This window comes from Symphalangus syndactylus, chromosome 13 (assembly GCF_028878055.3).
Source record: "Symphalangus syndactylus isolate Jambi chromosome 13, NHGRI_mSymSyn1-v2.1_pri, whole genome shotgun sequence".
Classification (NCBI taxonomy): Eukaryota; Metazoa; Chordata; class Mammalia; order Primates; family Hylobatidae; genus Symphalangus; species Symphalangus syndactylus.
Window position 1 is genome coordinate 95,657,382 of NC_072435.2, and position 26,019 is coordinate 95,683,400.

At 40.5% G+C, this 26,019-nt stretch overlaps 1 protein-coding gene across 1 annotated transcript; it reads right to left on the minus strand.

Moving 5' to 3' along the window:
- Positions 1 to 460: 460 nt before the first annotated feature.
- On the minus strand, positions 461 to 26,015 carry DEPDC4 (DEP domain containing 4). Its single transcript, XM_055240077.2, is given in 10 exon segments — positions 461 to 558; positions 6,901 to 6,979; positions 10,485 to 10,610; positions 10,700 to 10,842; positions 11,796 to 11,981; positions 11,984 to 12,021; positions 14,340 to 14,517; positions 21,087 to 21,232; positions 22,324 to 22,720; positions 25,892 to 26,015. Coding segments are annotated over 10 exon segments (1,455 nt in total). The 3' UTR covers positions 461 to 520.
- Positions 26,016 to 26,019: the final 4 nt, after the last annotated feature.

The window sequence follows — 26,019 nt, forward strand, 5'->3', positions numbered from 1 at the left end:
TTATTTGGTCTCTAAAATAACTAGAAGCAAGAGAAGCAAGAAACTAGTATCCCAGTTTCAAGAGAAATACATAAAAAATTTAAGTGACATGGCCAATAAGTTAAAGGCATGTTCAAAACATGAACAAAGAATGTCTGAATTCTGTAGCATCGCTTTTTCACACTGCTCTGTGAGCTGTCTTAGTATGTACAGTCAACCTATGCTGATCTACAGAGGAAGCCACCATTGCCTCCATACTCACCAAAGCAGTTCTCAGAGTTAATGTTTGAAATCCTGAAGGCCATTAGTATCAGGGCTTTTTTTTTTTTTTTTTTTTTTTTTTTTTTTTTTTTGCCTATCTTCACTATAATAGGACACACCTATGGAAATAGCCTGGAATTACACTGCCTCTGAAAACTTACGCCCCTATACTCAACTCTCTACTCAGAATCTACATTTTTCAAATAATAATAATATCTTACAATGAATGCTTACCATGTGTCAACCTTTTGGTACTTTTTCTCATTAAATCTCCAGTATCCTAAGCTGTAGATATGTAGCTATTATTTTCAGCCATACCTTAAAGGTAAAGAAATAAAGCTTGACCACATGGCTAGAAAGTAGCTGAGTTAGGATCTGAACCCAGGGTTGTCTATTACTGGGGCTTGGTGTCTTCATCACTATGCTATGCTGCCTTTGGCTCTCTGTCAACTTTCTTCAGTCTCAGAACATGAAACCTTGATGTGCCAGTTTTAGCATACTTCTAGCATTTCTTCTTTCCCATCCTGAGTCCATCACATATCTGAACACTTGAACCACTGCTTCATCAATATGTGTCCTTAATTCTCTTGCACACCTATCCTTCTGCAACACGCGACAAAGCAAAATCCCAGCTCTTAATCAATGCTCTCATCTACTGTGTCCACTCCAACATTCAAGGAAATACAGTAATTCACCCTTATTCCCAGGGGCTACATTCCCCAGTGGGTGCCTCCAACTGCAGGTGGTACCAAATCCTATATGTACTATGTTTTTTCTTATATATACATACCTATATTAAAGTTTAATTTATTAATTAGGCATCATAAGAGATTAACAGCAATAACCAATAATAAAATAGGGCAATTATAACAATATATTAGAGTAAAAGTTATGTGAGTGTGGTCTCTCTTTCTTAAAATATCTTATTGTACTGTACTCAGCTATTTTCTAACTGTGGAATGTGAAACCACCGATAAAAGGGGGGGTACTATTAAGTGTTGAAAAAAAAATACCGTCTAATCGGTACCACTAAAATTTAGAATCTCCTGCTTTATGTGGTGCTCAGAATTACGCATCAATCCCTGTACTTAAAATTTCTCAACTCCCTTAACCATCACCTAAGCATCTATTTCAAACTATTCCCTTCTTCTCATGTCATCCATTCAGTGCTTCCCCTGTAAACCCTCAGACAATATTGTCTCCTCCTACTTTATCAAGGAAAATGGATTCATTACTCAATGGTATCCCTCAACTTCCTACCCTTGGCACTACACGTTTATTTACATCCATATACACTCACCTTTACTCTAAAATTCCTTCTCCTGTTCCAGGAAAACCCTTGATCCTATGCCCTCAAACGAATTACCTCCTGCCTCCTCCAGGGCCTGCCTCCACCAGCATCTCTTTTTTTCAATACCCCCTTTCTTCTGATGCCTTCCTCTCAGCACATCAGTATGCTAAAATCTCTCCCTTGACCTTGCACTGCTCTGGGTTATTGCCCAGTTCCTCTCTTCCCCTTCTCATCATACATCCACTCTTCGTTTCTCTACCCATTCTATCCTTCTCATCCCACTGCAACCTGGATTTTGCCTCTCAAGTGATTAAGATAGCTCTAATTGGCTCCACATATTCAGTGACCGTTCTGATCTTCCAATACATGGAACCCTCCAACCTAAAATGTTATATTTCTTTGGCTTCACGGGCATGACTTCTTCTCATTCCCTTCCTAACATTTTTTTCTCTCATTCATAGGTTCCTCTTTACTCACCCCTTGACTATTGGTGTCCAAGTTTTATCCTTGAACCTTTACTTAGCACAGGCAGAGGCGTCTCTCTCTCTCCCTCTCTCTCTCTTTCTCTCTCTCTCTCTCTCTATATATATATATACACAAAATGCCATAAAATATAATTTTATTTTATGGTTTTTTTTTTTTTTTTTTGAGACGGAGTCTCGCTCTGTCGCCCAGGCTGGAATGCAGTGGCGTGATCTCGGCTCACTGCAAGCTCTGCCTCCTAGGTTCACGCCAGTCTCCTGCCTCAGCCCCCTGAGTGGCTGGGACTACAGGCGCCCGTCACCAGGCCAGGCTAATTTTTTTGTATTTTTAGTACAGACGGGGTTTCACCATGTTAGCCAGGATGGTCTCAATCTCCTGACCTTGTGATCTGCCCGCCTTGGCCTCCCAAAGTGCTGGGATTACAGTCATGAGCCAGGGTCTTGAGTTTGAGACAGGGTCTTGCTCTGTCACCCCAGCTGGAGTGCAGTGGCGTTGATCATGGCTCACTGCAGCCTGGACCTCCTGCAGCGATCCTCCTGCCTCATCCTGCTGAGTAATTTTTTATATTTTGCCCGGCTAGTTTTTTATTTTTATTTTTGTAGGGATGGGGTCTCACTATGTTGTCCAGGCTGCTCTTGAACTCCTGGGCTCAAGCAATCCTCCTGCCTCAGCCTCCCAAAGTGCTGGGATTGCAGGTCTGAGCCACTGCACCCAACCCAGATATTTATTTTTAGCTCCTATCTCTCCCCTAAACTTCCAAATTGTACATCTAGTCGCCCTGCTGAAAATCTCAACCACAACGTCCCATGCTTATTTTATTTATTTATTTATTTTATTTATTTTTTGAGATGGAGTCTTACTCTGCTGCCCACACTAGAGTGCAGTGGTGCAATCTCAGCTCACCACAACCTCTGCCTCCCGGGTTCAAGCGATTCTCCTGCCTCAGCCTCCTGACTAGCTGGGACTACAGGTGTGCGCCACCATCCCCAGCTAATTTTTGTATTTTTAGTAGAGATGGGGTTTCACTACGTTGGCCAGGCTGGTCTCGGACTTCTGACCTTGTGATCTGCCTGCCTTGGCCTCCCAAAGTGCTGGGAGATTACAGGCGTGAGCCACTGCGCCTGGCCCCATGCTTATTTTAAATCAAAAGCCCCAAACAGACTCCATCATTCCCCTAAATATGTTCTCTATTTTTCTATCTGAATTGGTGGTAGTCACCCCACCTGGAAACTTGAGATTCATATTTTAGTCACTTTTCTTTTTTTGGAGATGGAGTCTCGTTCTATCCCCCAGGCTGGAGTGCACTGGTGAGATCTTGGCTCAGTGCAATCTCCACCTCCCAGGTTCAAGCAATTCTCATGCCTCAGCCTCCCGAGTAGCTGGGATTACAGGCACCCACCACCATGCCAGGCTAATTTTTGTATTTTTAGTAGAGATAGGGTTTCACCATATTGGCCAGGCTGGTCTCGAACTCCTGACCTCAAGTGATCTGCCTGCCTCGGCCTCCCAGTGCTGGGAATACAGGCATGAGCCACTGCATCCCGCCAAGTCACTTTTCTTCCTAACCCACAAGTGAAATCAACTGTTGCCAATTTTACCTCCTAAATATTTCTCAAACTGTTCCTTCCTCTTCATCCCTCATGCCTCTGCATTGTACAGGCCTACATTATTTCTCACTGTGTTGTCATAGTAGTCTCCCAACCAGGACTGCTTCCAGTCCTCCAGGTCAATCCATTCTCTACACTGCTGCCAGCACTCTTTATCTAAAATACAAATCTGGTCGTATCACTTCCTTAAAAATAATTTTTAATGCCTTTCCAACTGCCTAGAGACTTTCTTGGTAGCTAAATATGGCCCTTCATAAGATGATACCTATCAATCTCTCTAGTTTCAATTTCTGCTATCTCCTTGGCAGCAGTTTCTTTTTATTTATTTATTTTTATTTTTAAATTGTTTTGGTTTTCTGAGACAGAATCTCACTCTGTCACCCAAGCTGAGTGCAGTGGCATGATCAAGGCTCACTGCAGCCTTGACCTAGTGAGCTCAAGCAATCCTCCCACATCTGCCTCCCAAACAGCTAAGACCACAGGCATATGCCACCATGCCTGGCTTTTTTTTTTTTTTTTTTTTTTTGTCATTTTTGTTTCATTTTGTTTTGCCTTATGCCTGACTGCTGTTTGTAGTGCTTACCTATTTTTGCTCACACTGTTCTAATTCTTTAAGCTCCTATTCTTTAAGACTCCTATTATGCATTATCTCTTCTACAAGCTTTGATTCCCTCAGACTAGGTGGTCAGGTAATCCTCCTCCAAGCTTCCATAATCTCCTCTGGCTTGAACATATCCCTGTCAGATTTTTATGATTCATTGATACGGCTCTCTCTCATTCATCAACTTTTTCACTGAATTTAGTCAACAAATGTTTATTGAACATCTACTATGTGCTAGTCATTTTGAATGTTAGAATGTGAGCTTATTGCAAGCAGGGGCATTATCTTACACATCTTTGCGTTTTGTGATGCTTATACAAGTTCTGGCACAACTGTAGAGATTCAAAAAATGTTAGGTGAATAACTGAATGAATAGATGGACAGACAAATCCTGGCTTTCAGAAGCATTTTAAATCAATACTCATGAATTTCAAGTAATCAGGCCAGGCACGGTGGCTCACGCCTGTAATCCCAGCACTTTGGAAGGCCAAGGCGGCCGGATCACTTGAGGTCAGGAGTTCGAGACCAGCCTGGCCAACATGAAGAAACCCTGTTTCTACCTAAAAATACAAAAATTAGCTGGGTGTGGTGGTGCTTGACTGTATTCCCAGCTATTTGGGAGGCTGAGGCAGGAGAATCACTTGAACCCAGGAGGCAGAGGTTGCAGTGAGCCGAGATGCACCATTGCACTCCAGCCTGGGAGACAGAGTGAGACTCTGTCTCAAAAAAAAAAAAAAAAAAGAAAAGAAAAGAAAAGAAATTTCAAGTAAGTTACAGAGAAAAAAAACATATAACACAAAGCATGGAGGCAATTTAAAAATTTAAAGTTGTTTACTGATACACTCTGACAGTTTTACTAAGAGATAAGCTTCAAGAAGAGATAAAATAGGTAAGCTATTTAGGGAAAAATATTATCAGAAAACTCTTCACTTTCCAAGTACTTGTAGCATATGGCATTGTGCAAAACACTTATATTTATAATCTCCCCTTGGTGTATTTTTTTTTTTTTTTTTTTTGAGACAGAGTCTTGCTCTGTCGCCCAGGCTGGAGTGCAGTGGCACGATCTTGGCTCACTGCAACCTCCGCCTCCTGGGTTCAAGTGATTCTGCCTCAGCCTCCCAAGTAGCTTGGATTATAGGCATGCACCACCACACCTGGCTACTTTTGGTATTTTTAGTAGAGATGGAGTTTTACCACATTGGCCAGGCTGGTCTCGAAGTCCTAACCTCAGGTGATCTGCCCGCCTCGGCCTCACAAAGTGCTGGGATTACAGGCATGAGCCACCGCGCCCAGCCTAGCATGTATTGTTGAATAGAAATAAAGAGTAAAATGCTGACAATCCTTCTATTTTCCTCAAAAGTCAAAAGTAATGAAAAGTTGAATGTGAAAAGATAATGCAGTAATGGCAGCCAATTAATGTTTGTTTTGAAATTAGCCAGATAAGGTTAAATTAATCCAAAAGATTCTAAGTCCTAGTTTCAGAATACTTCATTAGTATCATTGTTTAATTACATCAAATAGGATGCATGTGGCAACATACTTGTTGCCATATACTCTGTATTTGAAGAAGAGAATGAGAGAAAATAGCATCTATTAGCTGAGAAATTCCAAGTAATTCAAGCATGTACTTGCCCTCCTCTGTAAATGTTCTTTACAACAATTAATAATGCCTTTGGATCATTTTTTCCCCCGCCACAACCCCTGAAACATTTTTTTAAAGAAAAAAAGTCACCGATCTTTCTAGTTCACCAAGTTACATAACCTCTCTAAGCTTCAGTTACCTTCCCTATAAAATCAAATAATAATAATATTAATATGTCTACACAGTAGATTATTGTGAAGATTAAATAATTTCATAAGTCTATGTTAATCTTCAACACAGTTTCTGACACATAGTAGGGCTCAGTATATGTGTCAGATAATGTCATATTAATTCAGATATATTAATCATAATTAATTACAACCAGCATTATATATTAATGGAATATTTAATATCCTATTAATAGCATAAATATTAAATATTTAACTGCGCAATAAATAGATATTATCATTCCCATTTGGTAGTTGAGGAAACTGAGGCAAAAAGGGGTTAAATGACTTACCCAGACAATTTGGTGCTGGCACTCACGGATATACCTATTAGGCTATTTTGTTTCCTGCATGACAATCTTAATAAACTTGGATTAAAAATACGTTATAGTTTTAAACAATTATAAGTTAAAGAATAAGATCAATAGCCTAAAGACACTGAATGAAAAGAATCATGGAGTCTATTCAACTGGAGGCCAGGCTACTCCTCTATAAAATTTGATCCTTCCCCTAGAAAAGAAGCGGGCAAGGGAGAGAGGATGAAAAACAAGAAAAAGAATCTGAGAGAGTCAGAAGAAGACACAACAGAGAGCACAGGAGCAAAGAAGCACGCACGTGGGTGATAATCGAAGGGGAGGTGAGAATTGGGAGCAGCAGTGAGAGACAGAAGGTTCCTGCCTTCTTAGTAGAAAAGGTAAATAAAGGGTTTCAAAAAAGAACTAGAGAAGAACCTGCCCTGGAGATACTAAAAAAATAACCTTACTGTAACCACTTTTTACAACATTTTACATATATTTATTACATACTCATCTTTGATGCCTTCCCAACTCATTTGGCCACAACAGTCACTTAACGGCTGGAATCCATACCTGATATGGCATCTCCATATTCTCCATGTAGAAGCTTCTTACGTTTCTTACTAACCAGATCCAATAAAGTAACTGGTGTCTACACAAAAGAAGTATTTTCAAATATTTAATATGATTTTTTTCTAGCCATCATTTCAACATAGAAAGAAAAACATCTCAATATTTTTGACCAATGAGTAGAGGGAGAGGACTGTAGATGAGTGGAAAGGGTGGGTGGTAGAAGGCCTCTGAATTATAAATTCTTGAATTTTTTTTTTTTTTTTTTTTTTTTTTGAGACGGAGTCTCACTGTGTCACCCAGGCTGGAGTGCAGTGGCGCGATCTCGGCTCACTGCAACCTCCGCCTCCCGGGTTCACGCCATTCTCCTGCCTCAGCCTCTCCGAGTAGCTGGGACTACAGGCGCCCGCCACCACGCCCGGCTAATTTTTTGTATTTTTAGTAGAGACGGGGTTTCACCGTGGTCTCGATCTCCTGACCTCGTGATCCGCCCGCCTTGGCCTCCCAAAGTGCTGGGATTACAAGCGTGAGCCACCGCGCCCGGCCTATTTTTTTTTAGCACTCTTAAAATCTTATTTTCTGCTTTCATGTATGTACTATATTTAAAATTAGGTTAACCCATCATTAGTGAAATGTTCTCCTATAACAATAAAAATTATTTGTACTTTAATTACAGCATTTATTTAAATAACATTACATTGTAATTACACAGTCCATATGTAAATAGTAGCTCTAAAATACATTAAAATTATTCTCCTAAAATAGGCAAATAGGCCAGGCGTGGTGGCTCACACCTGTAATCCCAGTACTTTGGGAGGGTGAAGTGGGAGGATTGCTTGAGTCCAGAAGTTCAAGATCAGTCTGGGCAACACAGTGAGATCCCGTCTCTAATAATAATAACAAAAACCCCCAAACAAAATAGGTATATATTCCTTTTCTAATTTGGTTACACCAAAGATAATCCCAGATTACTACACGTATCTGGAGAAACAATCCATTGACTAATACTCTTACAGAGGGCATGCCCTAGCCCTACCAATCCCGAAGATCACATCTAGATAGCGCCTTCATCCTGGCTCGCAGGCTACCTTTTCATTAGCTTCTACTTGTCCTGTCACTTTCCAGCCATGATGCTGTCCCCTTTACTTCATTCTGTCATTCAATAAAAATTGAGTAAGTGATTGTTATGTGCCAGGTACTGTTACAGGTGATGAATGAGTAGATCAAGTTCCCGAATTTATGGGAAGTTACATTCTCATAGGAGAGAAAGACAATTTAACAACAACAAAAAAATAGGCAAATACATAATACATATAATCTCAGGTAGTGATAAGTGCCACTATGACAACAAGGCAGAGAAAGAGGCTAGAGTGAAAGCAGTGGCCAAAGGTAGACAGCACAGGGACAGCCCTGTAACAGGAACAAGCACGGCATGTTCGAGAGCTCCTATCATAAATATCCCCACCTCAGCCTCCCTGAAACACGTCAGCCTCTAATCTCTAGAAACCAACCATCAGGGCCCTTCTCCCTGCTTCCTGATTCCCATACCTCCACTTCCTCCAGCCCATGTCAAGTTCCTTTTCTCCATTTGTGGCCTGGTACAAAATTTGAACCAGTATGTTTCTGTTTTTTTAGATGGAGTCTTGTGCTGTCGCCCAGGCTGGAGTGCAGCGGCGTGACCTTGGCTCACTGCAGCCTCCGCCTCCCGGGTTCAAGCCATTCTCCTGCCTCTGCCTCCCAAGTAGCTGGGATTACAGGTGCCTGCCACCACGCCTGGCTACTTTTTTTGTATTTTTAGTAGAGACTGGGTTTCACCTTGTTGGCCAGGCTGGTCTTGAACTCCTGACTTCCAGTGATCCACCTGCCTTGGTCTCCCAAAATGCTGGGATTACAGGCATGAGCCACCGCACCTGGCCTGAACCAGTATGTTTCCTTATGACACTGCTAGTTTGAACATGAAGGGGGAGGTAGAAAGATGAAAAAAAATCCTTCCTAATGTCTGTACCATCTGTAGGAAAGAGGCAGATTCGTTTATGTAGAGGAGTGGGTAGAGTGAGAAAGAAGAAAGCAGGTCGACAGGCCGAGTAGTACAGAAGAGGAGAGAGGAGAGAAATGTTCTTTCTAAATTGCTAGTTGAAATCTGGGACCCATTTTAGCAGGTAAACTACATATGAGAAAAACTATATATGAGAATTTTACTTTAGTGACTGTAGCATTAAACATTTATATAACCTGGGCCCTTACTACCATCTGTTATTTATTTATTTGGATGAAAAACTAGGTGTAGAGTACCTAACAATTGACTTACAAATGACCTTTTAAAATATGTTTCATTCAAAATTCACGAATGAAACATTTTTTAATGCTTAATGTTAATGGGGACTGTCTCTATTGTATATACTTAGTACCACCTTTTTCTTGTAAATAATGGAAAAAAGTTCAGTAAAGGTCACAGAACTGTTACAAAATTTGGATCAATATGTTGCATTATGACATGAGACAAAAATTTTTTTAAAAATAAAATGGGGTCTTGCAATGTTGCCCAGACTAGTTGCAAACTCCTGGGCTCAAGTCATCCCACCCCAGCCTCCAGAGTAGCTGGGGTTAAAGGCATGTATCACTGTGCCCAGCTAGACACATTTTTAAGCCAGAAAACAGAAGAAAAAGAATTCTTTATAGAGGCTTTGGAGAAATAACACCATTAAAAGTATTCATACTATTGTCTGGTACTAAAATATAATAGTGAGACTAAAAAAAAAATCTACTTCAAAAACGTTTCAAAATAAGAATATGACCATGTTTTACTAATGCTACTGCTACTCCTCAGTGTTTTGTTTTGAGACAGGGTCTCACTCTGTCACCTAGGCTGGAGTGCAATGGCGTGATCACAACTCACTGCAGCTTCAACCTCATGGGCTCAACTGACCCTCCCATCTCAGCCTCCCTAGTAGCTGGGACCACAGGTGTGTGCCACCACACCTGGCTTTTTTGTTTTTTTGAGGTGGAGCCTTGCTCTGTTGCCCAGGCTGGGGTGCAGTGGCACAGTCTTGACTCAATGCAACCTCTGCCTCCCAGGTTCAAGCGATTCTCCTGTCTCAGCCTCCTGAGAAGCTGGAATTACAGGCACGCGCCACCACATGTGGCTAAGTTTTGTATTTTTAGTAGAGATGGGGTTTTGCCATGTTGGCCAGGCTGGTCTCGAACTCCTGACCTCAGGTGATCCACCCGCCTGGGCCTCCCAAAGTGCTGGCATTACAGGCGTGAGCCACTGTGCCTGGCCTGCTATTTTTCTGTATAGATGGGGTTTTGCTATGTTGCCCAGGCTGGTCTCAAACTCCTAGGCTCTAGTGATCCATGTGCCTCAGTCTCCCAAAGTGCTGGGATTACAAGTATGAGCCACTGTGCCCAGCCAACAAAACGGTTTTAAGTCTGCTTCCTTCTCCTTTGTGGGTGTGGGGAGTCAGCATTTCTTTAAACTTTGCACATTATAAATACTTAGTAAATTATTTACTAAGTGAATGATTTGCTTTTCTGCTTGACACAAGTAGCTTAGTAATAAATGTGCCCAGGCAAAATGCCAGAGATACCTTGAAGAGCTCAGAGTGGTACTCCAGTAGAAACCAGACCAGTTATTCTGCCCGCACTTTTAATAATGATTTGGTTTGCAAAACTGATTTGGCAAGAGTTTTCAGGACCACTGTTTTATTATCATACTGTAAACAGAAAGATTAAAATTAGTATAAATGGTTTTTAAAGGAAAAAATAGCAAAAAAATGGTAAAACTTATTGCAAAATTTTTCACCGGTTTTTGCAACTTGTAGGCATTGCGCTCTGATGCCATCGCCATAAAAGTAAGTAGCCGTTGTAATTCTTCTCTAACGTTCAGCAACAGCTATCTTAGATATAGTTGTATTACTTCAAGTGCTTCTGCTCTTTTCTCATTTTCTGTTATATGGGTTACAAAGAAAACAAAGCATAGGATGAAAAATGGAGAGTATAGTAAGTATTTACTTAGTAGTCAATTAAAATGCTACAATGTTGTATTAGTTTGCAGGTTCTTTTCTACAATTAAAATTTTTTATTATGGAATATTTCAAACACAGGAAATTATCTATATAATTCTATGTAATATGCGATGTAGCTATATCCAGCATTATCAAACAGTATTTTGTTTTTAACATGAAATTATATGGCCACTTACATAGCTAAAAAATGACATATTATGTCACTCAACTTTTATTTTGCTAAAAGGTCATCAAATTAACAACTCAGAAGTTAGTATTTCTAGGTACCTCGGTTCTTAAATCCTTGTACTATAACATATGTTTCTTTCTTTTTTTTTTTGAAACAGAGTCTCACTCTGTCACCCAGGCTGGAGTGCAGTGGCACAATCTCGGCTCACTACAAGCTCCGCCCCCCAAGTCCACGCCATTCTCCTGCCTCAGCCGCCCGAGTAGCTGGGACTACAGGCACCTGCCACCACACCTGGCTAATTTTTGGTATTTTTAGTAGAGACAGGGTTTCACCATGTTGGCCAGGCTGGTCTCGAACTCCTGACCTCAGGTGACTCACCCGCCTTGGCCTCCCAAAGTGCTGGGATTACAGGTGTGAGCCATCGCTCCCAGCTATATCATGTTTCTTAGAATGTCCCTGCGATGTCCCTGTGATGTACTGCCTTAGATTTATGCACTATACTATATTAGTTACATTTGATAATAGAATTTACAAGGTAGACAATAGTAGTGAAGTAAAACAAGACTTCTTGAAGTACCTTGACATCATAGAATAAAAATATTAAAATGTAATACTCATATAGTATACACAATTTTCTATTTCAACTTGTATATTTTAAAATGTTTTATTACACCAAAAATTAAAATATAAACATCCTATCTTACCTAAAAGTTCAATAATTCCTGAATGAATATCAAAATACTCATCGGTTAATAGGCAATCTCTCTCTTGAGCATGGTATTTTGCTATGACATCAAAGAGTATCTTCTTCTGACTGTTCCATCTTGTCTCTTCATTTCTATTTTGCATTAACTGCTGACTAACTGTAACTATTAACTGGTCAGGGAAATCTCCAAGCATTCAATTGCTACATTAAGCCAGTTATCGATCCTAGAGGGAAAACGCAAACCAAAATAAAGCAATGGTTAACATTTCCACTTAACTAAAGCACTATTAGATAAAACATGATAAAATCTGGCTTATTTAAGCTAGATAAATCTAAAGAAGAAATTATTTTTTGGGAGAAGCATTTCAATACATTTCGCTGGATGAGTGAAGGACTATATGAGAGGGAATGGCTGTATTCCTTACTGAATACCACCACACCTTTATGGACCTTTATTTTCAAGAAGTTAAAATGATTTTTAATGAACCCTTTATTATTTATATCTAATTTTGTTAGTAGTTCCCCTCCCTTTTCCTGCTCTGATGAGATGCATATGGTTCTATTATTATTTGAAAATAGGATACCAAATTATTTCCCCAACCCAGATGTACTGTTTACTCCACCACACATTGTTTTCCCTTTCTTATTTGCCCACCATAATAAGATAAGAAATTTAGGGTCCTGTCACTCCCCTGCCCTCCGGTGACTCCTTTGGAAGGCCTTTATTTCTCCCTTTTCCATATCTGCTGCCCTCCCAACCCCCAGGTTTTGCCAAGATAGGTTAGTATTTATTGTAATTTCCCTTAATGGTATGTCCCTTTTTTTTGACTTTTTTTTTTTTTTGAGGCAGCGTCTTACTCTGTTGCCCAGGCTGGAGTACACTGGCATGATCTCGGCTCACTGCAACCTCTGCCTCCTGGGCTCAAGCAATCCTCTCATTTCAGTTTTCCGAGTAGCTGGGACTATAGGCGTGCACCACCACGCCAGGCTAATTTTTGTATTTTGTATAGAGACAGGGTTTTGCTATGGTTGCTCAGGCTGGTCTCAAACTTCTGGACTCAAGCAATCCACCTGCCTTGGGCTTCCAAAGTGCTAGGATTATAGGTGTGGGCCACTGTGCTTGGCCTGAATTCTTCAAAATCCTCAAATATCTTTCTTTCCTTCCTCTCTCCCTCCCTCTCTCCTTTCCTTCCTTTCTTTCTCCCTCTCTCCTTCCCTCTCTTTCCTCTTTTTTAAATATGACAGAGGGTCTTGCTATGTCACTCAGCTAGAGTGCAGTGACATAGTCATAGCTCACTCTAACTTCCAACTCCTGGGCTCAAGCGATCCTTTCACCTCAGCTTCTTGGGCAGCTGGGACTATAGACATGTGCTGTCTTGCCCAGCTAATTTTTAAAATTTTTTTTAGAGAGACAGGGTCTCACTATGTTGCCCATGCTGGTCTTGAATTCCTGGCCTCAAGCAATCTTCTCACCTTAGCCTCCCAAGTTGCTGGGATTACAGGCCCTTTGGCCCTTCTTTCCTCCTTTCTCTTTTTTTCTCCTGAAAGATGAATAGTACATCTTGCCTAATATGTGTGATTCATTGTCTTCTAGATACTAGTATTGCAGATGAAAAGACTAATGACAGTTCGATTGCTTTTCTCTTACAGATAACCTGCTCTTTTTGCCTGGAAGCTTTTTAAGGCAGTCTGGCTGCTGTGAGTTTCCTGCAGAGGCAGGAAATCCTGTTTCTTTTCTGGTGTCCCTATACTATCCCTGACTCAAGGGCAGGAAGACTCAGCCCTTTGTTTGGGTCTTTCTTGGCCTACTGCGAATAAGAGAAATCTGCCATGTACAAACAGGACCATAGTCGACTAAGAGGGTCCAGTGGTCTCTGATCACTAACCTATTCACAAGATCTGAAGTTTTCTGGTCCTCAGCCTTGGTGTCTAATCTTCTTTTCTTGTTTGGCTCACATGGGAGGAAGCACTATTATCAGTTCTCCCTGCTGGAATCCCAACAGTACTCAAGGTCTAATGCCTATAGTTTCCAGCAGCTGCTTTATTCAGAAGTGAGAAATAGCTTGGGGTTGGGAGTAAAAGGGAAAGGAGCCTCATTCAGGGTTCCTTTAATCTCTTATCTACAAATTAGGCCAATTTTATGATAGGGCTTATCTCTCAGATTATAATTTTTTCTCTCGTGTATGTCTCCCCTTCTAGACTATGGATTCTTTTAGGGCAGGGATAAATAAGCTGGTAGAAACTGGGATGGTTACATTATTTAGGGTAATAAAATGGAAATGACAGAATTTTGGATGGTGCGGGGAGAAGATGATTGACATATAAATGAATTTGTATGAACCAAACCACTCTGATTTCCAATGACCTTATAGGTCATGACCAATGGCTTTGTTAGATCAAATGAGGATTCATAATGATAATTTATAAAAGAGAGATAGTATCAGCTTATAACATGAATATTTTCTCACATCTTAAAATACCAAGAGCAAATAGGTGAAAAAAACTGTTTATAAATTATTTGACAATAAAAATGGTCACTTACTCAGGTAGACATAAGCTTGGAATAAGTTCTCTGTCTAGGCAAGTGTTAGTGATAACAAGATCTTCCTCTTTGTTTAATTGAAGATTTTGTGTTTTAACTGGAGGCTCCAAAATATTGTCCAAGAATGGAAAGTGAATCAATTGAAGAAGACATAATAATGTTTGTTCTTTCCAAACATCTTGAAAAGGAAAGCAATGCAATGATCAAGATTGGTAAATAAAACATACACATTCAACCAATATTATAAAATCGTTCTATTTCTAAATACAAAAGCAAAACTAGTTCAGTAGTAATATAATGGGTTAATTTAATGCTTAGATAATTTACATTTGTTATATTATGATTTTTCAAGATTGATCTCAAACATCAGTTATGAGCCATATTAATTTTATTTTCTGTTATGCTGATTATAAAGATATATTATCTAGCTCTTAAGGCCAATATTAATTCTAAATATAAAAAACTACTAGTCATGCTTATAATTTATATTACACATCTGAGAGAAGAGATTACTAATTATTTATCCTTCTATTTATAGCAATAGATAATTGTAGTTCATTGTTTTTTGTTTTTTTGTTGGTTTTTTTTTTTTCTGAGATGGAGTCTCGCTTTGTTGCCCAGGCTTGAGTGCAGTGGCGTGATCTCAGCTCACTGCAAGCTCCGCCTCCCAGGTTCACGCCATTCTCCTGCCTCAGCCTCCTGAGTAGCTGGGACTACAGGCGCCCACCACCATGCCCAGCTAATTTTTCATGTTTTTAGTAGAGAAGGGGTTTCACCGTGTTAGCTAGGATGGTCTCGATCTCCTGACCTAGTGATCTGCCCGCCTCGGCCTCCCAAAGTGCTGGGATTACAGGCGTGAGTCACTGCGCCAGGCCAGTTCATTGTTTTTAAACTAAAATACAGTATTAGGCTAATTTTATCTTGGATTTCCAGTCATTCCTGTTAAGTTCCTGTTAAGTTTTTCATCACCCTAACCATCATCATAATACTTTGTTTTTACTTTATTTTTATTTTTATTTATTTACTTACTTTTTGAGACAGAGTGTCACTCTGCCCAGGCTGGAGTGCAGTGGTGCAATCTCGGCTCACTGCAACCTCCATCTCCCCTGCTGAAGTGATTCTGCTGCCTCAGCCTCCAGAGTAGCTGGGACTACAGGCGTGCACCACCATGCCAGACTAATTTTTGTACTTTTAGTAGAGACAGGGTTTCACCATGTTGGCCAGGCTGGTCTCAAACTTCTGACCTCAAGTGATCCACCTGCCTTGGCCTCCCAAAGTGCTAGGATTACAGGCGTGAGCCACTGCGCCTCGCCTGTTTTTATTTATTTATTTTTGAGATGGAATTTTGCTCGTTGCCCAGGCTGGAGTGCAATGGCACACCACAGCCTCTGCCTCCCGGATTCAGGCGGTTCTCCTGCCTCAGCCTACCGAGTAGTTGGGATTACAGGCATGCGCCACCACGCCCAGCTAATTTTGTATTTTTAGTAGAGACGGGGTTTCTCCATGTTGGTCTGGCTGGTCTTGAACTCCCAATCTCAGGTGATCTGCCTGCCTTGGCCTCCCAAAGTGCTGAGATTACAGACGTGAGACACTGTGCCAGACCTATTTTTTATTTTTTAAGGCTAGTCAAGCGAAGCAGTGGAAGTGGAGAAGGAACAAAGAAATCTGTAACTGATTGTTATCAATTAGTTGTAAACACCATTGCACTTGGACCAGCCTGGTTTTCCTTTTATTTAACAAAATTACAAAAGCAACAGTTACAGTAAGTTTCTTGCAGAGCTCCCAAGCCAGTGGCCTGTGGACTAAATTTGGCCCAGAGCCATGATTCGCTTGGTTATAAAGTACTTTGAAGAAAATTAATGTATAAAAACGGGAGATTTCATGTGAAATTCTAAAATGTATAGATAGATAGATAGACAGACAGACAGATAGGGTCTTGCTCTGTCATCCAGGCTGGAGTGCCATAACATGATCATAGCTCACTGCAGTCTCAAACTCCTGTTCTAAGTGCCAGGGATATAAAGGTAACCAAAACAGGCAACTATATAACAAAAACAGGATGCCACAAGAAAGGAAATTCTGAGAACTTAAAAGTGATTTTAGGAAAAAGTAAAAAAAGAAGAAAAAAAGGAAAAGTGTTTTTAGGTATCAATAAGAAAAATGGAGGATAAATTTGAAGATACTTCCTAGTAGGTAAAGCAAAAAAAATCCCAAAAAATGAACAACAAGAGAGAAAAATATATGCAAATTAGAGGACTAGTTAAGAAGGTCCAGTATCTGAATAAGAGATCGGAATTACAACAGAGAAGGTAGAGTTAGGGAGAAATGGGGAAAATCTCCAATGAAATAAAAAAAAATTTCTAGATTGCAACAGCCCAGTAAGTGAAAATAGATTTACCTTAAAGTATATTACTTTAGAATTTCAGAAAGTGTGGGACAAAGAGAAGACTCTTAAGTTTCAGGGTGGAGATGGGAAACAAATCAGATACAAAGTGTCATTAATCAGAATGGCTTTGGTCTTTCTTTTCCTTCATATCACAGCCAAGGCTTTGCAACATCAACACAAGAAGCTAGAAGGCAATGGAGAAATACCTTTAAAATTATTTGAGAAATTATTTCTGCCTAGAATCCTGTCAATCAGAGGCTAGAATAAAGAAAATTTTAGAAATACAAACAAAAAAATTATCTCAGGCCAGGCGTGGTGGTTCACGTCTGTAATCCCAGCATTTTGGGAGGTTGTAGTGGGCAGATTGCTTGAGGCCAAAAGTTCGAGACCAGCCTGACCAACATGGGGAAACCCTGTCTCTACTAAAAACATAAAAATTAGCTGTGTGTCATGATGTGTGCCTGTAATCCCAGCTACTTGGGAGGCTGAGGCACAAGAATCACTTGAACCCAGGAGGTGGAGGTTGCAGTGAGCTGAGATCGCACCACTGCACTCCAGCCTGGGCAACAGAGCAAAAATCTGCCTCAAAAAAAAGAAAAAAAAAAAATCCCATGTGCCCTTTCTCAGGAAACTACCAGAAAATGTGTGCCACTACAATGAGCAGTAAACAAGGCACAGAAGACAGGACATAGGAGATCTACGGTATAACAGAGAGGCAAAAGTAATCCCCATGATAATGGTGAAGGGAGACACCAGGACGACAACCACGCACCAAGTATAGAGGGCAGCCAGTACATGATTGAGACATGAGAAATCTTATGAAGGGGATTTCCCCAAGAAGATGAAATTGATAAAAATACCTGATACACCTGAGCATCCCAGCAGGTGATTTGGATAAGTGTTGGAGCATTTGTAGGCAAAAATGTGTATGAATGTAAAAAACCAAGCAAAACAGAAAACAAAAATGTATTTGGTCTAAGAAAAACAAAACGTTGTAAAGGAAAAGGAATAATGTATATTTTTGGTTATAGCAACAGATGGTTTATTACAGACCTCAACTCTGAATAACTCTTATGGACAAAATAATGTAAACATGCTGTATTGCTCTAATAAAAGTAATCTAATTATATTAAAAGATGGGGGCATGGGGAAGTATTCGTAAGATAGATACAAGAGGGAAAGAGACACAAATCCCCATTTTCCCTTTTAGAAAATTAATGGATGTGCCTAAAACTGAAAAATCATAAAGTAACAATATAAGCATGTTATTTAGAGATACCAGTTATAAATGGCTGTGTCTGGAGAGGAGGGAATGAAAGGGTGGGGAACTGCTTTTTTTTTGTAACAAAACTGGTACAGCTATTTGAATGGTTACATTATGTACCTATATAACAAGGATAAGGATAATACTTTTAAAAACCCGCATTAGAGTGACAGCTTTCATTCCCTCCTATGTCTTTTTTTTTTTTTTTTGAGACGGAGTCTCGCTGTCGCCCAGGCTAGAGTGCAGTGGCGCGATTTCGGCTCACTGCAGGCTCCGCCCCCCGGGGTTCACGCCATTCTCCTGCCTCAGCCTCCCGAGTAGCTGGGACTACAGGCGCCCGCCACCTCGCCCGGCTAATTTTTTTTTTTGTATTTTTAGTAGAGACGGGGTTTCACCATGTTAACCAGGATGGTCTCGATCTCCTGACCTCGTGATCCGCCCGCCTCGGCCTCCCAAAGTGCTGGGATTACAGGCGTGAGCCACCGCGCCCGGCCCACTTTTTTTTTTTTTTTTTTAAACGTGATCCTTCTGATTCTGTTTCCCTAACTATAAAATGCAAGTTTTACCCTTCACTTTACAGGCTACTGTAAGATCATGGATAATAAGTATAAAATGCGTAACAAATAGCTTAGCACAGAGAAAGGTCTAAAACATGTGGAAATTATTCTTATTATTACCTATAAATTTTTTTTTTGAGACAGAGTTTCGCTCTTGTTGCCCAGGCTAGAGTGCAAAGATGAGATCTCTGTTGACTGCAACCTCTGCCTCCTGGGTTCAAGCAATTCTCATGCCTCAGCCGCCAGAGTAGCTGGGATTATAGGCACACACCACGACACCCAGCTAATTTTTGTATTTTTAGTAGAGATGGGGTTTCATCATGTTGGCCAGGCTGGTCTTGAACTCCTGACCTCAGGTGATCCATCTGCCTCGGCTTCCCAAAGTGCTGGGATTACAGGCATGAGCCTTTACTGATAAATCATATCCACTTTTAGTTAGAAATTTCTACAGGTACGTCATGACCTCAAGAAAAAATAGGCCGGGCGCGGTGGCTCACGCTTGTAATCCCAGCACTTTGGGAGGCCGAGGCGGGCGGATCACGAGGTCAGGAGATCGAGACCACGGTGAAACCCCGTCTCTACTAAAAATACAAAAAATTAGCCAGGCGTGGTGGTGAGCGCCTGTAGTCCCAGCTACTCGGAGAGGCTGAGGCAGGAGAATGGCGTGAACCCGGGAGGCGGAGCTTGCAGTGAGCCGAGATCGCGCCACTGCACTCCAGCCTGGGCGACAGTCTCAAAAAAAAAAAAAAAAGAAAAAAGAAAAAATAATGGGAAAAGTTATTTTTTCATTTGTAATAGATAAAAACTATACTTTTGGGGGACTCTGCTGCTTACCCTTTGAATATGAGTCTTTATCAGAGTTCTCTTATGGCCAGGCACGGTGGCTCACACCTATAATCCCAACACTTTGGGAGGCCAAGGCGGGTGGATCACTTGAGGTCAGGAGTTCAAGACCAGCCTGGCCAACATGGTGAAACCTCATCTCTACTAATAATACAAAAAATACATAAATATATAAAAAATTAGCCAGGCATGGTGGCACGCACCTATAGTTCCAACTACTAGGGAGGCTGAGGCACAAGACTTGCTTGAACCTGGGAGGCAGAGTTTGCAGTGAGCTGAGATCACACCACTGCACTTCTGCCTGGACGAAAGAGTGAAACTGTGTCTCAATGGCCAGCCAAGGTGGCTCACGCCTGTAATCCCAGCACTTTGGGAGGCTGAGGTGGGTGGATCACTTGAGGTCAGGAGTTCGAGACCAGGCTGGCCAACATGGTGAGACTCCGTGTCTACTAAAAAATACAAAAATTAGCCGGATGTGGTGGTGGGCACCTATAGTCCCAGCTACTCTGGAGGCTGAGGCAGAAGAATCGCTTGAACCTGGGAGGCAGAGGTTGGAGTGAGCTGAGATCACACCTGTGCACTCTAGCCTGGGCAACAGAGCGAGACTCCGTCTCAAAAAAAAAAAAAAAAAAAAAAAAAGAGTTCTCTTTTAGTTCCTCTTCTCAATTCTACACCCTTTCTTTGGGCACCCTGTATTTCCTTTATCATGCCAATGTTAACTATTGTTGATAAATCATACTCCTCCAGTGTACAAGTCATGGCTAGTCTTGCTTCTGTCATGGTTTGACCAAATGGAGTAAAAGGCCATTAATGAATTTTGTATGTATCTCTCCTAACTGCCCTGGCTATGATGCTCTTTTATCTGCCATTAGTGGCATTTTAAGGAGAAAAACACAAGTAGATGAAGTAAGTAGTAAAGAGGAGTGGTGCAACCGGTAGTCTAGCTAGTTTGTTCTGAGAAAGGGAAAGAGTAGGAAGATGTTTGGGAGGAGTTTATACAATGGACAAAGGATACACTCATAAGAAGATGGTCTTGCAGTACAAATACTAAGGACTGTGGTGAGTCCGTATGTTTTCTCTTGCAGTGCAGACTATAGCACCTCCAGTTAATCTGGTCACGGTCATTGTAAAAAATGAATTAAGTGTTATTAGATGTATATTGCCTCACCTGTCTTATCTGATGTAATTGCTGTGTAGGAAACTCCTACAGGGAAGAGAAGGAGGGAGTCAACACACTAATACACTACTTAAATCACATTTAAAACAACAGTTCTTGGAAACAGTAAAAATATTAGTGGTTGCCTAAGGTTAGAGAGAAGGGAGGAATGAGTAGGTAAAGCACAGAGAATTTTTAGGGCAGTGAAACTATTCTGTATGATACTATAATGACAGATAATATGTCATCAAAAATTTGTTCAAACCCATAGAATGTACAATACCAGACTGAGCCTTAATGTAAACTATGGGCTTTGGGTGAAAATGATGTATCAATGTAGATTCATTGATTGTAACAAATGCACCACTTGGTTGCAGGATGTTGATAATGGGGAAAGTTGTGTGTGAGTGGAAGCAAGGGGATGTGGGAACTGTACTTTCTGCTCTATTTTGCTGTGACCTTGAAACTGCTTAAAAGAACCTGTTAAAAAGAAGTTAGTTCTTCCTTACCATGTTCTGAAAAAATAATGAAAACAAATTACCTTCTTTTGAAAGCCGGAGAAAAGGTTTCTGAACTGTGATATTTGGACATACAGCTAGATTCCCATTTACTGTATGAATAAGTTTCTCAATTCTTTCCTCACCAATCTCTTGTGCTAGAGGATTTGAAATCATTTCATATTCTGGTCTGTTAAAAAATAATACATGGCTCTTTTCATTATACACAGAACCAAAATTTCAAATATATATTTAATGTATTAAAATTTATTCATACATTCTCTATTTCCAAAAAGGATTTCAGGCAGCTTATAATAAAAGATGTAAATAATTCATTTAATAGACTATCACCAAAAGAGGACAAATTAGAATTCTAAATAAAGAAGAAAAGCATATATGCTAATTCTAAGGTTAACATAGTTGTTATGATGGAATAGAAAATTTTTCGTTCTGAGTTTCCAGAAAACCTTGGCTTTTAGCACATTGGCTAAGTCATTTTTCAAAATTAGAAAGCATATCCATTCCTTAGAAGACATAGTTTTTCCTGGTATAAACTCTGAAAAATTTATGTGATAATGTCTTCAACAACTAAGCAAAACAGAAAACAAAACTGTATTTGCTCTAAAGGAAAACAAAATGTTGTAAAGGAAAAGGAATAATATATATTTTTGGTTACAGCAGCAGATGCTGCTATATTGGAAACAGTAAAAACTACTGAGATATAATTCACATCCCATAAAATTCACTTTTTTTTTTTTTTTTTTTGAGACAGCTTCTTGCTGTGTCGCCCTGGCTGGAGTACAGTGGCACAATCTTGGCTAACTGCAACCTCCACCTCCCCAGCTCAAGCGATTCTTGTGCCTCACTCAGCCTCTTGAGTAGCTAGGAATACAGGCACCTGCCACCACACCCCGCTAATTTTTGTATTTTTAGTAGAAACGAGGTTTTGCTATATTGGCCGGGCTGGTTTTGAACTCCTGACCTCAAGTGATCTGTCCGTCTCGCCTCAGCGTGGGCCACCCAGCCTGGCCAAAAGTCACCCTTTTAAAGTGTATAACTCAGTGTTTTCTAGCACATTCACAAAGTTGTGCAGCCATCACTATTATCTAATTCTAGTCTATTGCATCATTCCAGTTTTAGAGGAAATGTGTAAGTGGATTTTCACATGGATTTTTTTTTAATTGGCTTCTGAAAAAAAGTACACATTCAAGTTTAGCTCAATAAAGATAGTTCTTCTAGGGTCTAAATAAAATATATTACAGTATCTTAGGTAACACTAACCTCAAGGTTTCACTGAACTCATTCTCAGCATCCTTTTGTCTTTTGCAACAATCGTAAGATGGTTTATTGCCTACAAACCTGTAGAGACTATTGTTGGAATCTTCAAATTCCAATTCCTTTTCTTTTTTGAAAAGCTTCTTCATTCCTACTGGTTCAAATACTTTGTGATTCATTAGAACTTGGCAAAGATGAACTCCTTTAAGACAAGAGATGTCATTGCTACTTAGGCACGTGTTTTGCATAAGATGACTTAAGACCACATCGACAGCATCAGAACCAGTAAAACAGTCTTTGTATGTTTGTAAATGGTGCCTCCTTCTTTTTAGTTCTACTTGGGCCTGAATAGAGTGAATAATACCATCCCATAGCTGAGTAGCTTGAAAAGGACCAGAGCATCCTGAAAAAAATTAAATATACATTTCTAATAAATCTAAATTATACAAAAAAATGCAAATTTTTCAGTTTTGACAATCTTATGCTTGTTGAAGGCATATCTGCTGCTAATGTCCTTCTTACATGTCATCTCACATCTTACATAAACTATAGTATATTTACTAAGTTGCACCATGTGGGTCTGCCAATCAAAACAGAGTAAACCTAGGAACTTGCTTTACTGATGTGAAATACATTATTATATGAATTTATATACCTTTATTATATGGTTAACTACTAGCTATACTGAATCTTCAAGAATGTTATTTTAGGGCACATTTAAAAGTAATGCAAATACACTTGAGTATTGATTATTACAGAGTTGTGGCTTCACCAAACTCTTTGCCTTTTCTTTTTTCTTTTTGCCCTTTTGAACAATGGTGTTCTTCATTAGGGAGATCAACGCAAGGAATTAATAATCAATTTTTTTAATTGTTTAAACCAGCTGTTTAAAAAGTTTGCTGAGGCCAGGAACAGTGGCTCATACCTGTAATCCCAGCACTTTGGGAGGCCGAGGCAGGCAGATCACCTGAGGTCAGGAGTTCGAGACCAGCCTGGCCAACACGGCGAGACTCCACCTCTACTAAAAATACAAAAATTAGCCAAGCGTGGTGGCATGCGCCTGTAATCCCAGTTACTTGGGAGGCTGAGGCAGGAGAATCTCCTCAACCCAGGAGATGGAGGTTGCGGTGAGTCAAAATCGCGCCACTGCACTCCAGCCTTGGTGACAGAGCAAGACTCTGTCTCAAAAAAAAAAAAAAAAGTTTGCTGAAAAATGAAACAGAGGGTCACATACCCACTTGAGTTGAATACTTGAATATAACCCAATTATCTAAATTATGAAGTGAAACTACCAAACATTGTAGAGATACTGGGCTCTAGAAAGTGCTTCCACTGTTGCTCCCGATTAAGGGGTTTAGATAAAGATATGCCTTATCTTACATGGACATATTGCATAATGAAAAAAAAATTACCTTATCACATGCTGAACTTACTCTCCAAATAACAGAAATCCCACTTCTCTGGGCAAAAAGAAAAAAAAAAATGCTGAGAAATAACGAAAACTTTAAAACAATCAAAATGCCCATTACTGGCCAGGTTCAGTGGCTCATGCCTGTAATCCCAGCATTTTGGGAGGCTGAAGCAGAAGGATCGCATGAACTCAGGATTTCACGACTAGCTTGGGCGACACAGGGAGACTCTATAAAAAAATACAAAAAATTAGTGGGGCATGGTGGCGTGCTCCTATAGTCCCAGCTGCTCAGGAGGCTGAGGTGGGAGGATCACTTGAGCTGGGGAGGTCGAGGCTGCATTGAGCTGTGACCTTGCCACTGCACTCCAGTCTGGGCAACAGAGTGAGACCCTGTCTCAATTAGAAACAGAAACAGTTGGCCAGGCGCCGTGGCTCACGCCTGTAATCCCAGCATTTTGGGATGCTGAGGCAGGTGGAGGTCAGGAGTTCAAGACCATGTTCGCCAACATGGTGAAACCCCATCTCTACTAAAAATACAACACAAAAAAATTTAGCTGGGCATGGTGTCGCACACCTGTAATCCCAGCTACTTGGGAAGCTGAGGCAGGAGAATTGCTTGAACCAGGAGGTGGAGGTTGCAGTGAGCCGAGATCACGCCATTGCACTCCAGCCTGGGCAAGGCAAAAAAAAAAAAACAGTCTATTACTTGAAAAAAACAGTTAAATAAATTATGGTATACCCTTACTATAGAATAGTAGCCAGCCATTAGAAAGAATGAAGTAGAGCTATGTTTATAGTGCGCAAGGATCTCATTAAGTAGGGAAAAAGAAAAACCCCAAACAAAAATTTTTAAAAAATGAGCTGAGCAGAACAACTTGTATATTATTATCCTACTTAGGTAAAAATGAATTCCCAACCTATGTAAAAATGTATGTAAATAAATAGAAAGATCTGGAAGAATAAACTTCAAACGAGTAACCTTGGGGAAGGATTGTAATGGTGGCTGATGAAAGAGGATGTTCATTTTTTAATATATGTTTTTCATTTGAGCCAGTTAAGTTAACATCATTTCTTATTCCATGTTTCTGACTTGTTATAATGGGCACATATAAATTCATTTTTTAATTAACTGGAGACAGTAAAAACTACTGAGATACAGTTCACATGCCATAAAATTCACCCTTTTAAGTGTACAATTCAGTGTTTTCTAGTACATTCACAAAGTTGTGCAGCCATCACTATTATCTAATTTCAGACCATTGCATCATTCCACAAAGAAACCTATAGTTCGTAGTCATTCTTCATTCTTCCGTACCCCAGTAAAATTTTAATTAAAATTAAATTTAATTAATTAAAAAAATTAAAGAATGATAAGGGAATAACTTAGAACATCTAGAATGTTTTTTCTAGATTTGCAGGGGGAAGTGGGTAGAATCCAAGAATTCAAGCTCTCTTCTCCGACTATGTATAACCGCAAAAGGTATGCCCAACTATACATATGTTTACGATAAAATGACAGAAATAAAAATCCACCACCCTCAAATTCCTTCTGTAACAGAAGTTACCCGTCTAATCACTCCAGAAATCTTATCCCCAGACATTGTGGACAGAGCGGAGACTGAGGAGGGGAGGCCAGAAAGTGATGGGCGGAGGTGGGCAGGAGGGTACTCGACGGGGTTGGCAGAAAATACAGCGGTGGAGCCTGTTTTCCATAGACAGTCTACCTCTCTAACCTTCATTAAACAAGTAGGCTAGATTAAAGAAATAACTCCTCTAGCTCAAGTACTTTAACCCCTTGTTGCTGTCAGTGTAGCCTAGGGACCAGCAGCATTGGTGCCGTGTGGACATATATTAGAAACGGAGATTATCAGACCCTACTCCTCAATCAGAATTTGCACTTTCACAAGACCCCAGGAATTCATATGTATATTAAAGTTTGAGAAAAAATGCTTTCCTGCACGCTCCAAGGGCACTTCACCACAGTAACCCCTAAAAAGCCTCAGTCCCGGGTCCCCCAGTCCAGTGCCTGGGAGAGCAGGAAGGGGGCGGGGCTAGGAAATGGGCGGGGCCCTGGACCAACGAGGAGCAGAGTCCCAGCCGCCCGCTCCCCTAAGCTGCCCCTTCCACCTTCACTGCACATTTGGCTAGGATATACAGGGCTACCTGTCCTCCTTTTCCGGCAGAAGCCACCTCTACGGTTCCTGGAACTTGGCCCGTTCAGCCCTGGGCCCGGAAGCTCGTTCTGACTGACAAGTCTACGGAACAGCGGAGTCAAAAGAACCGCCATAAAC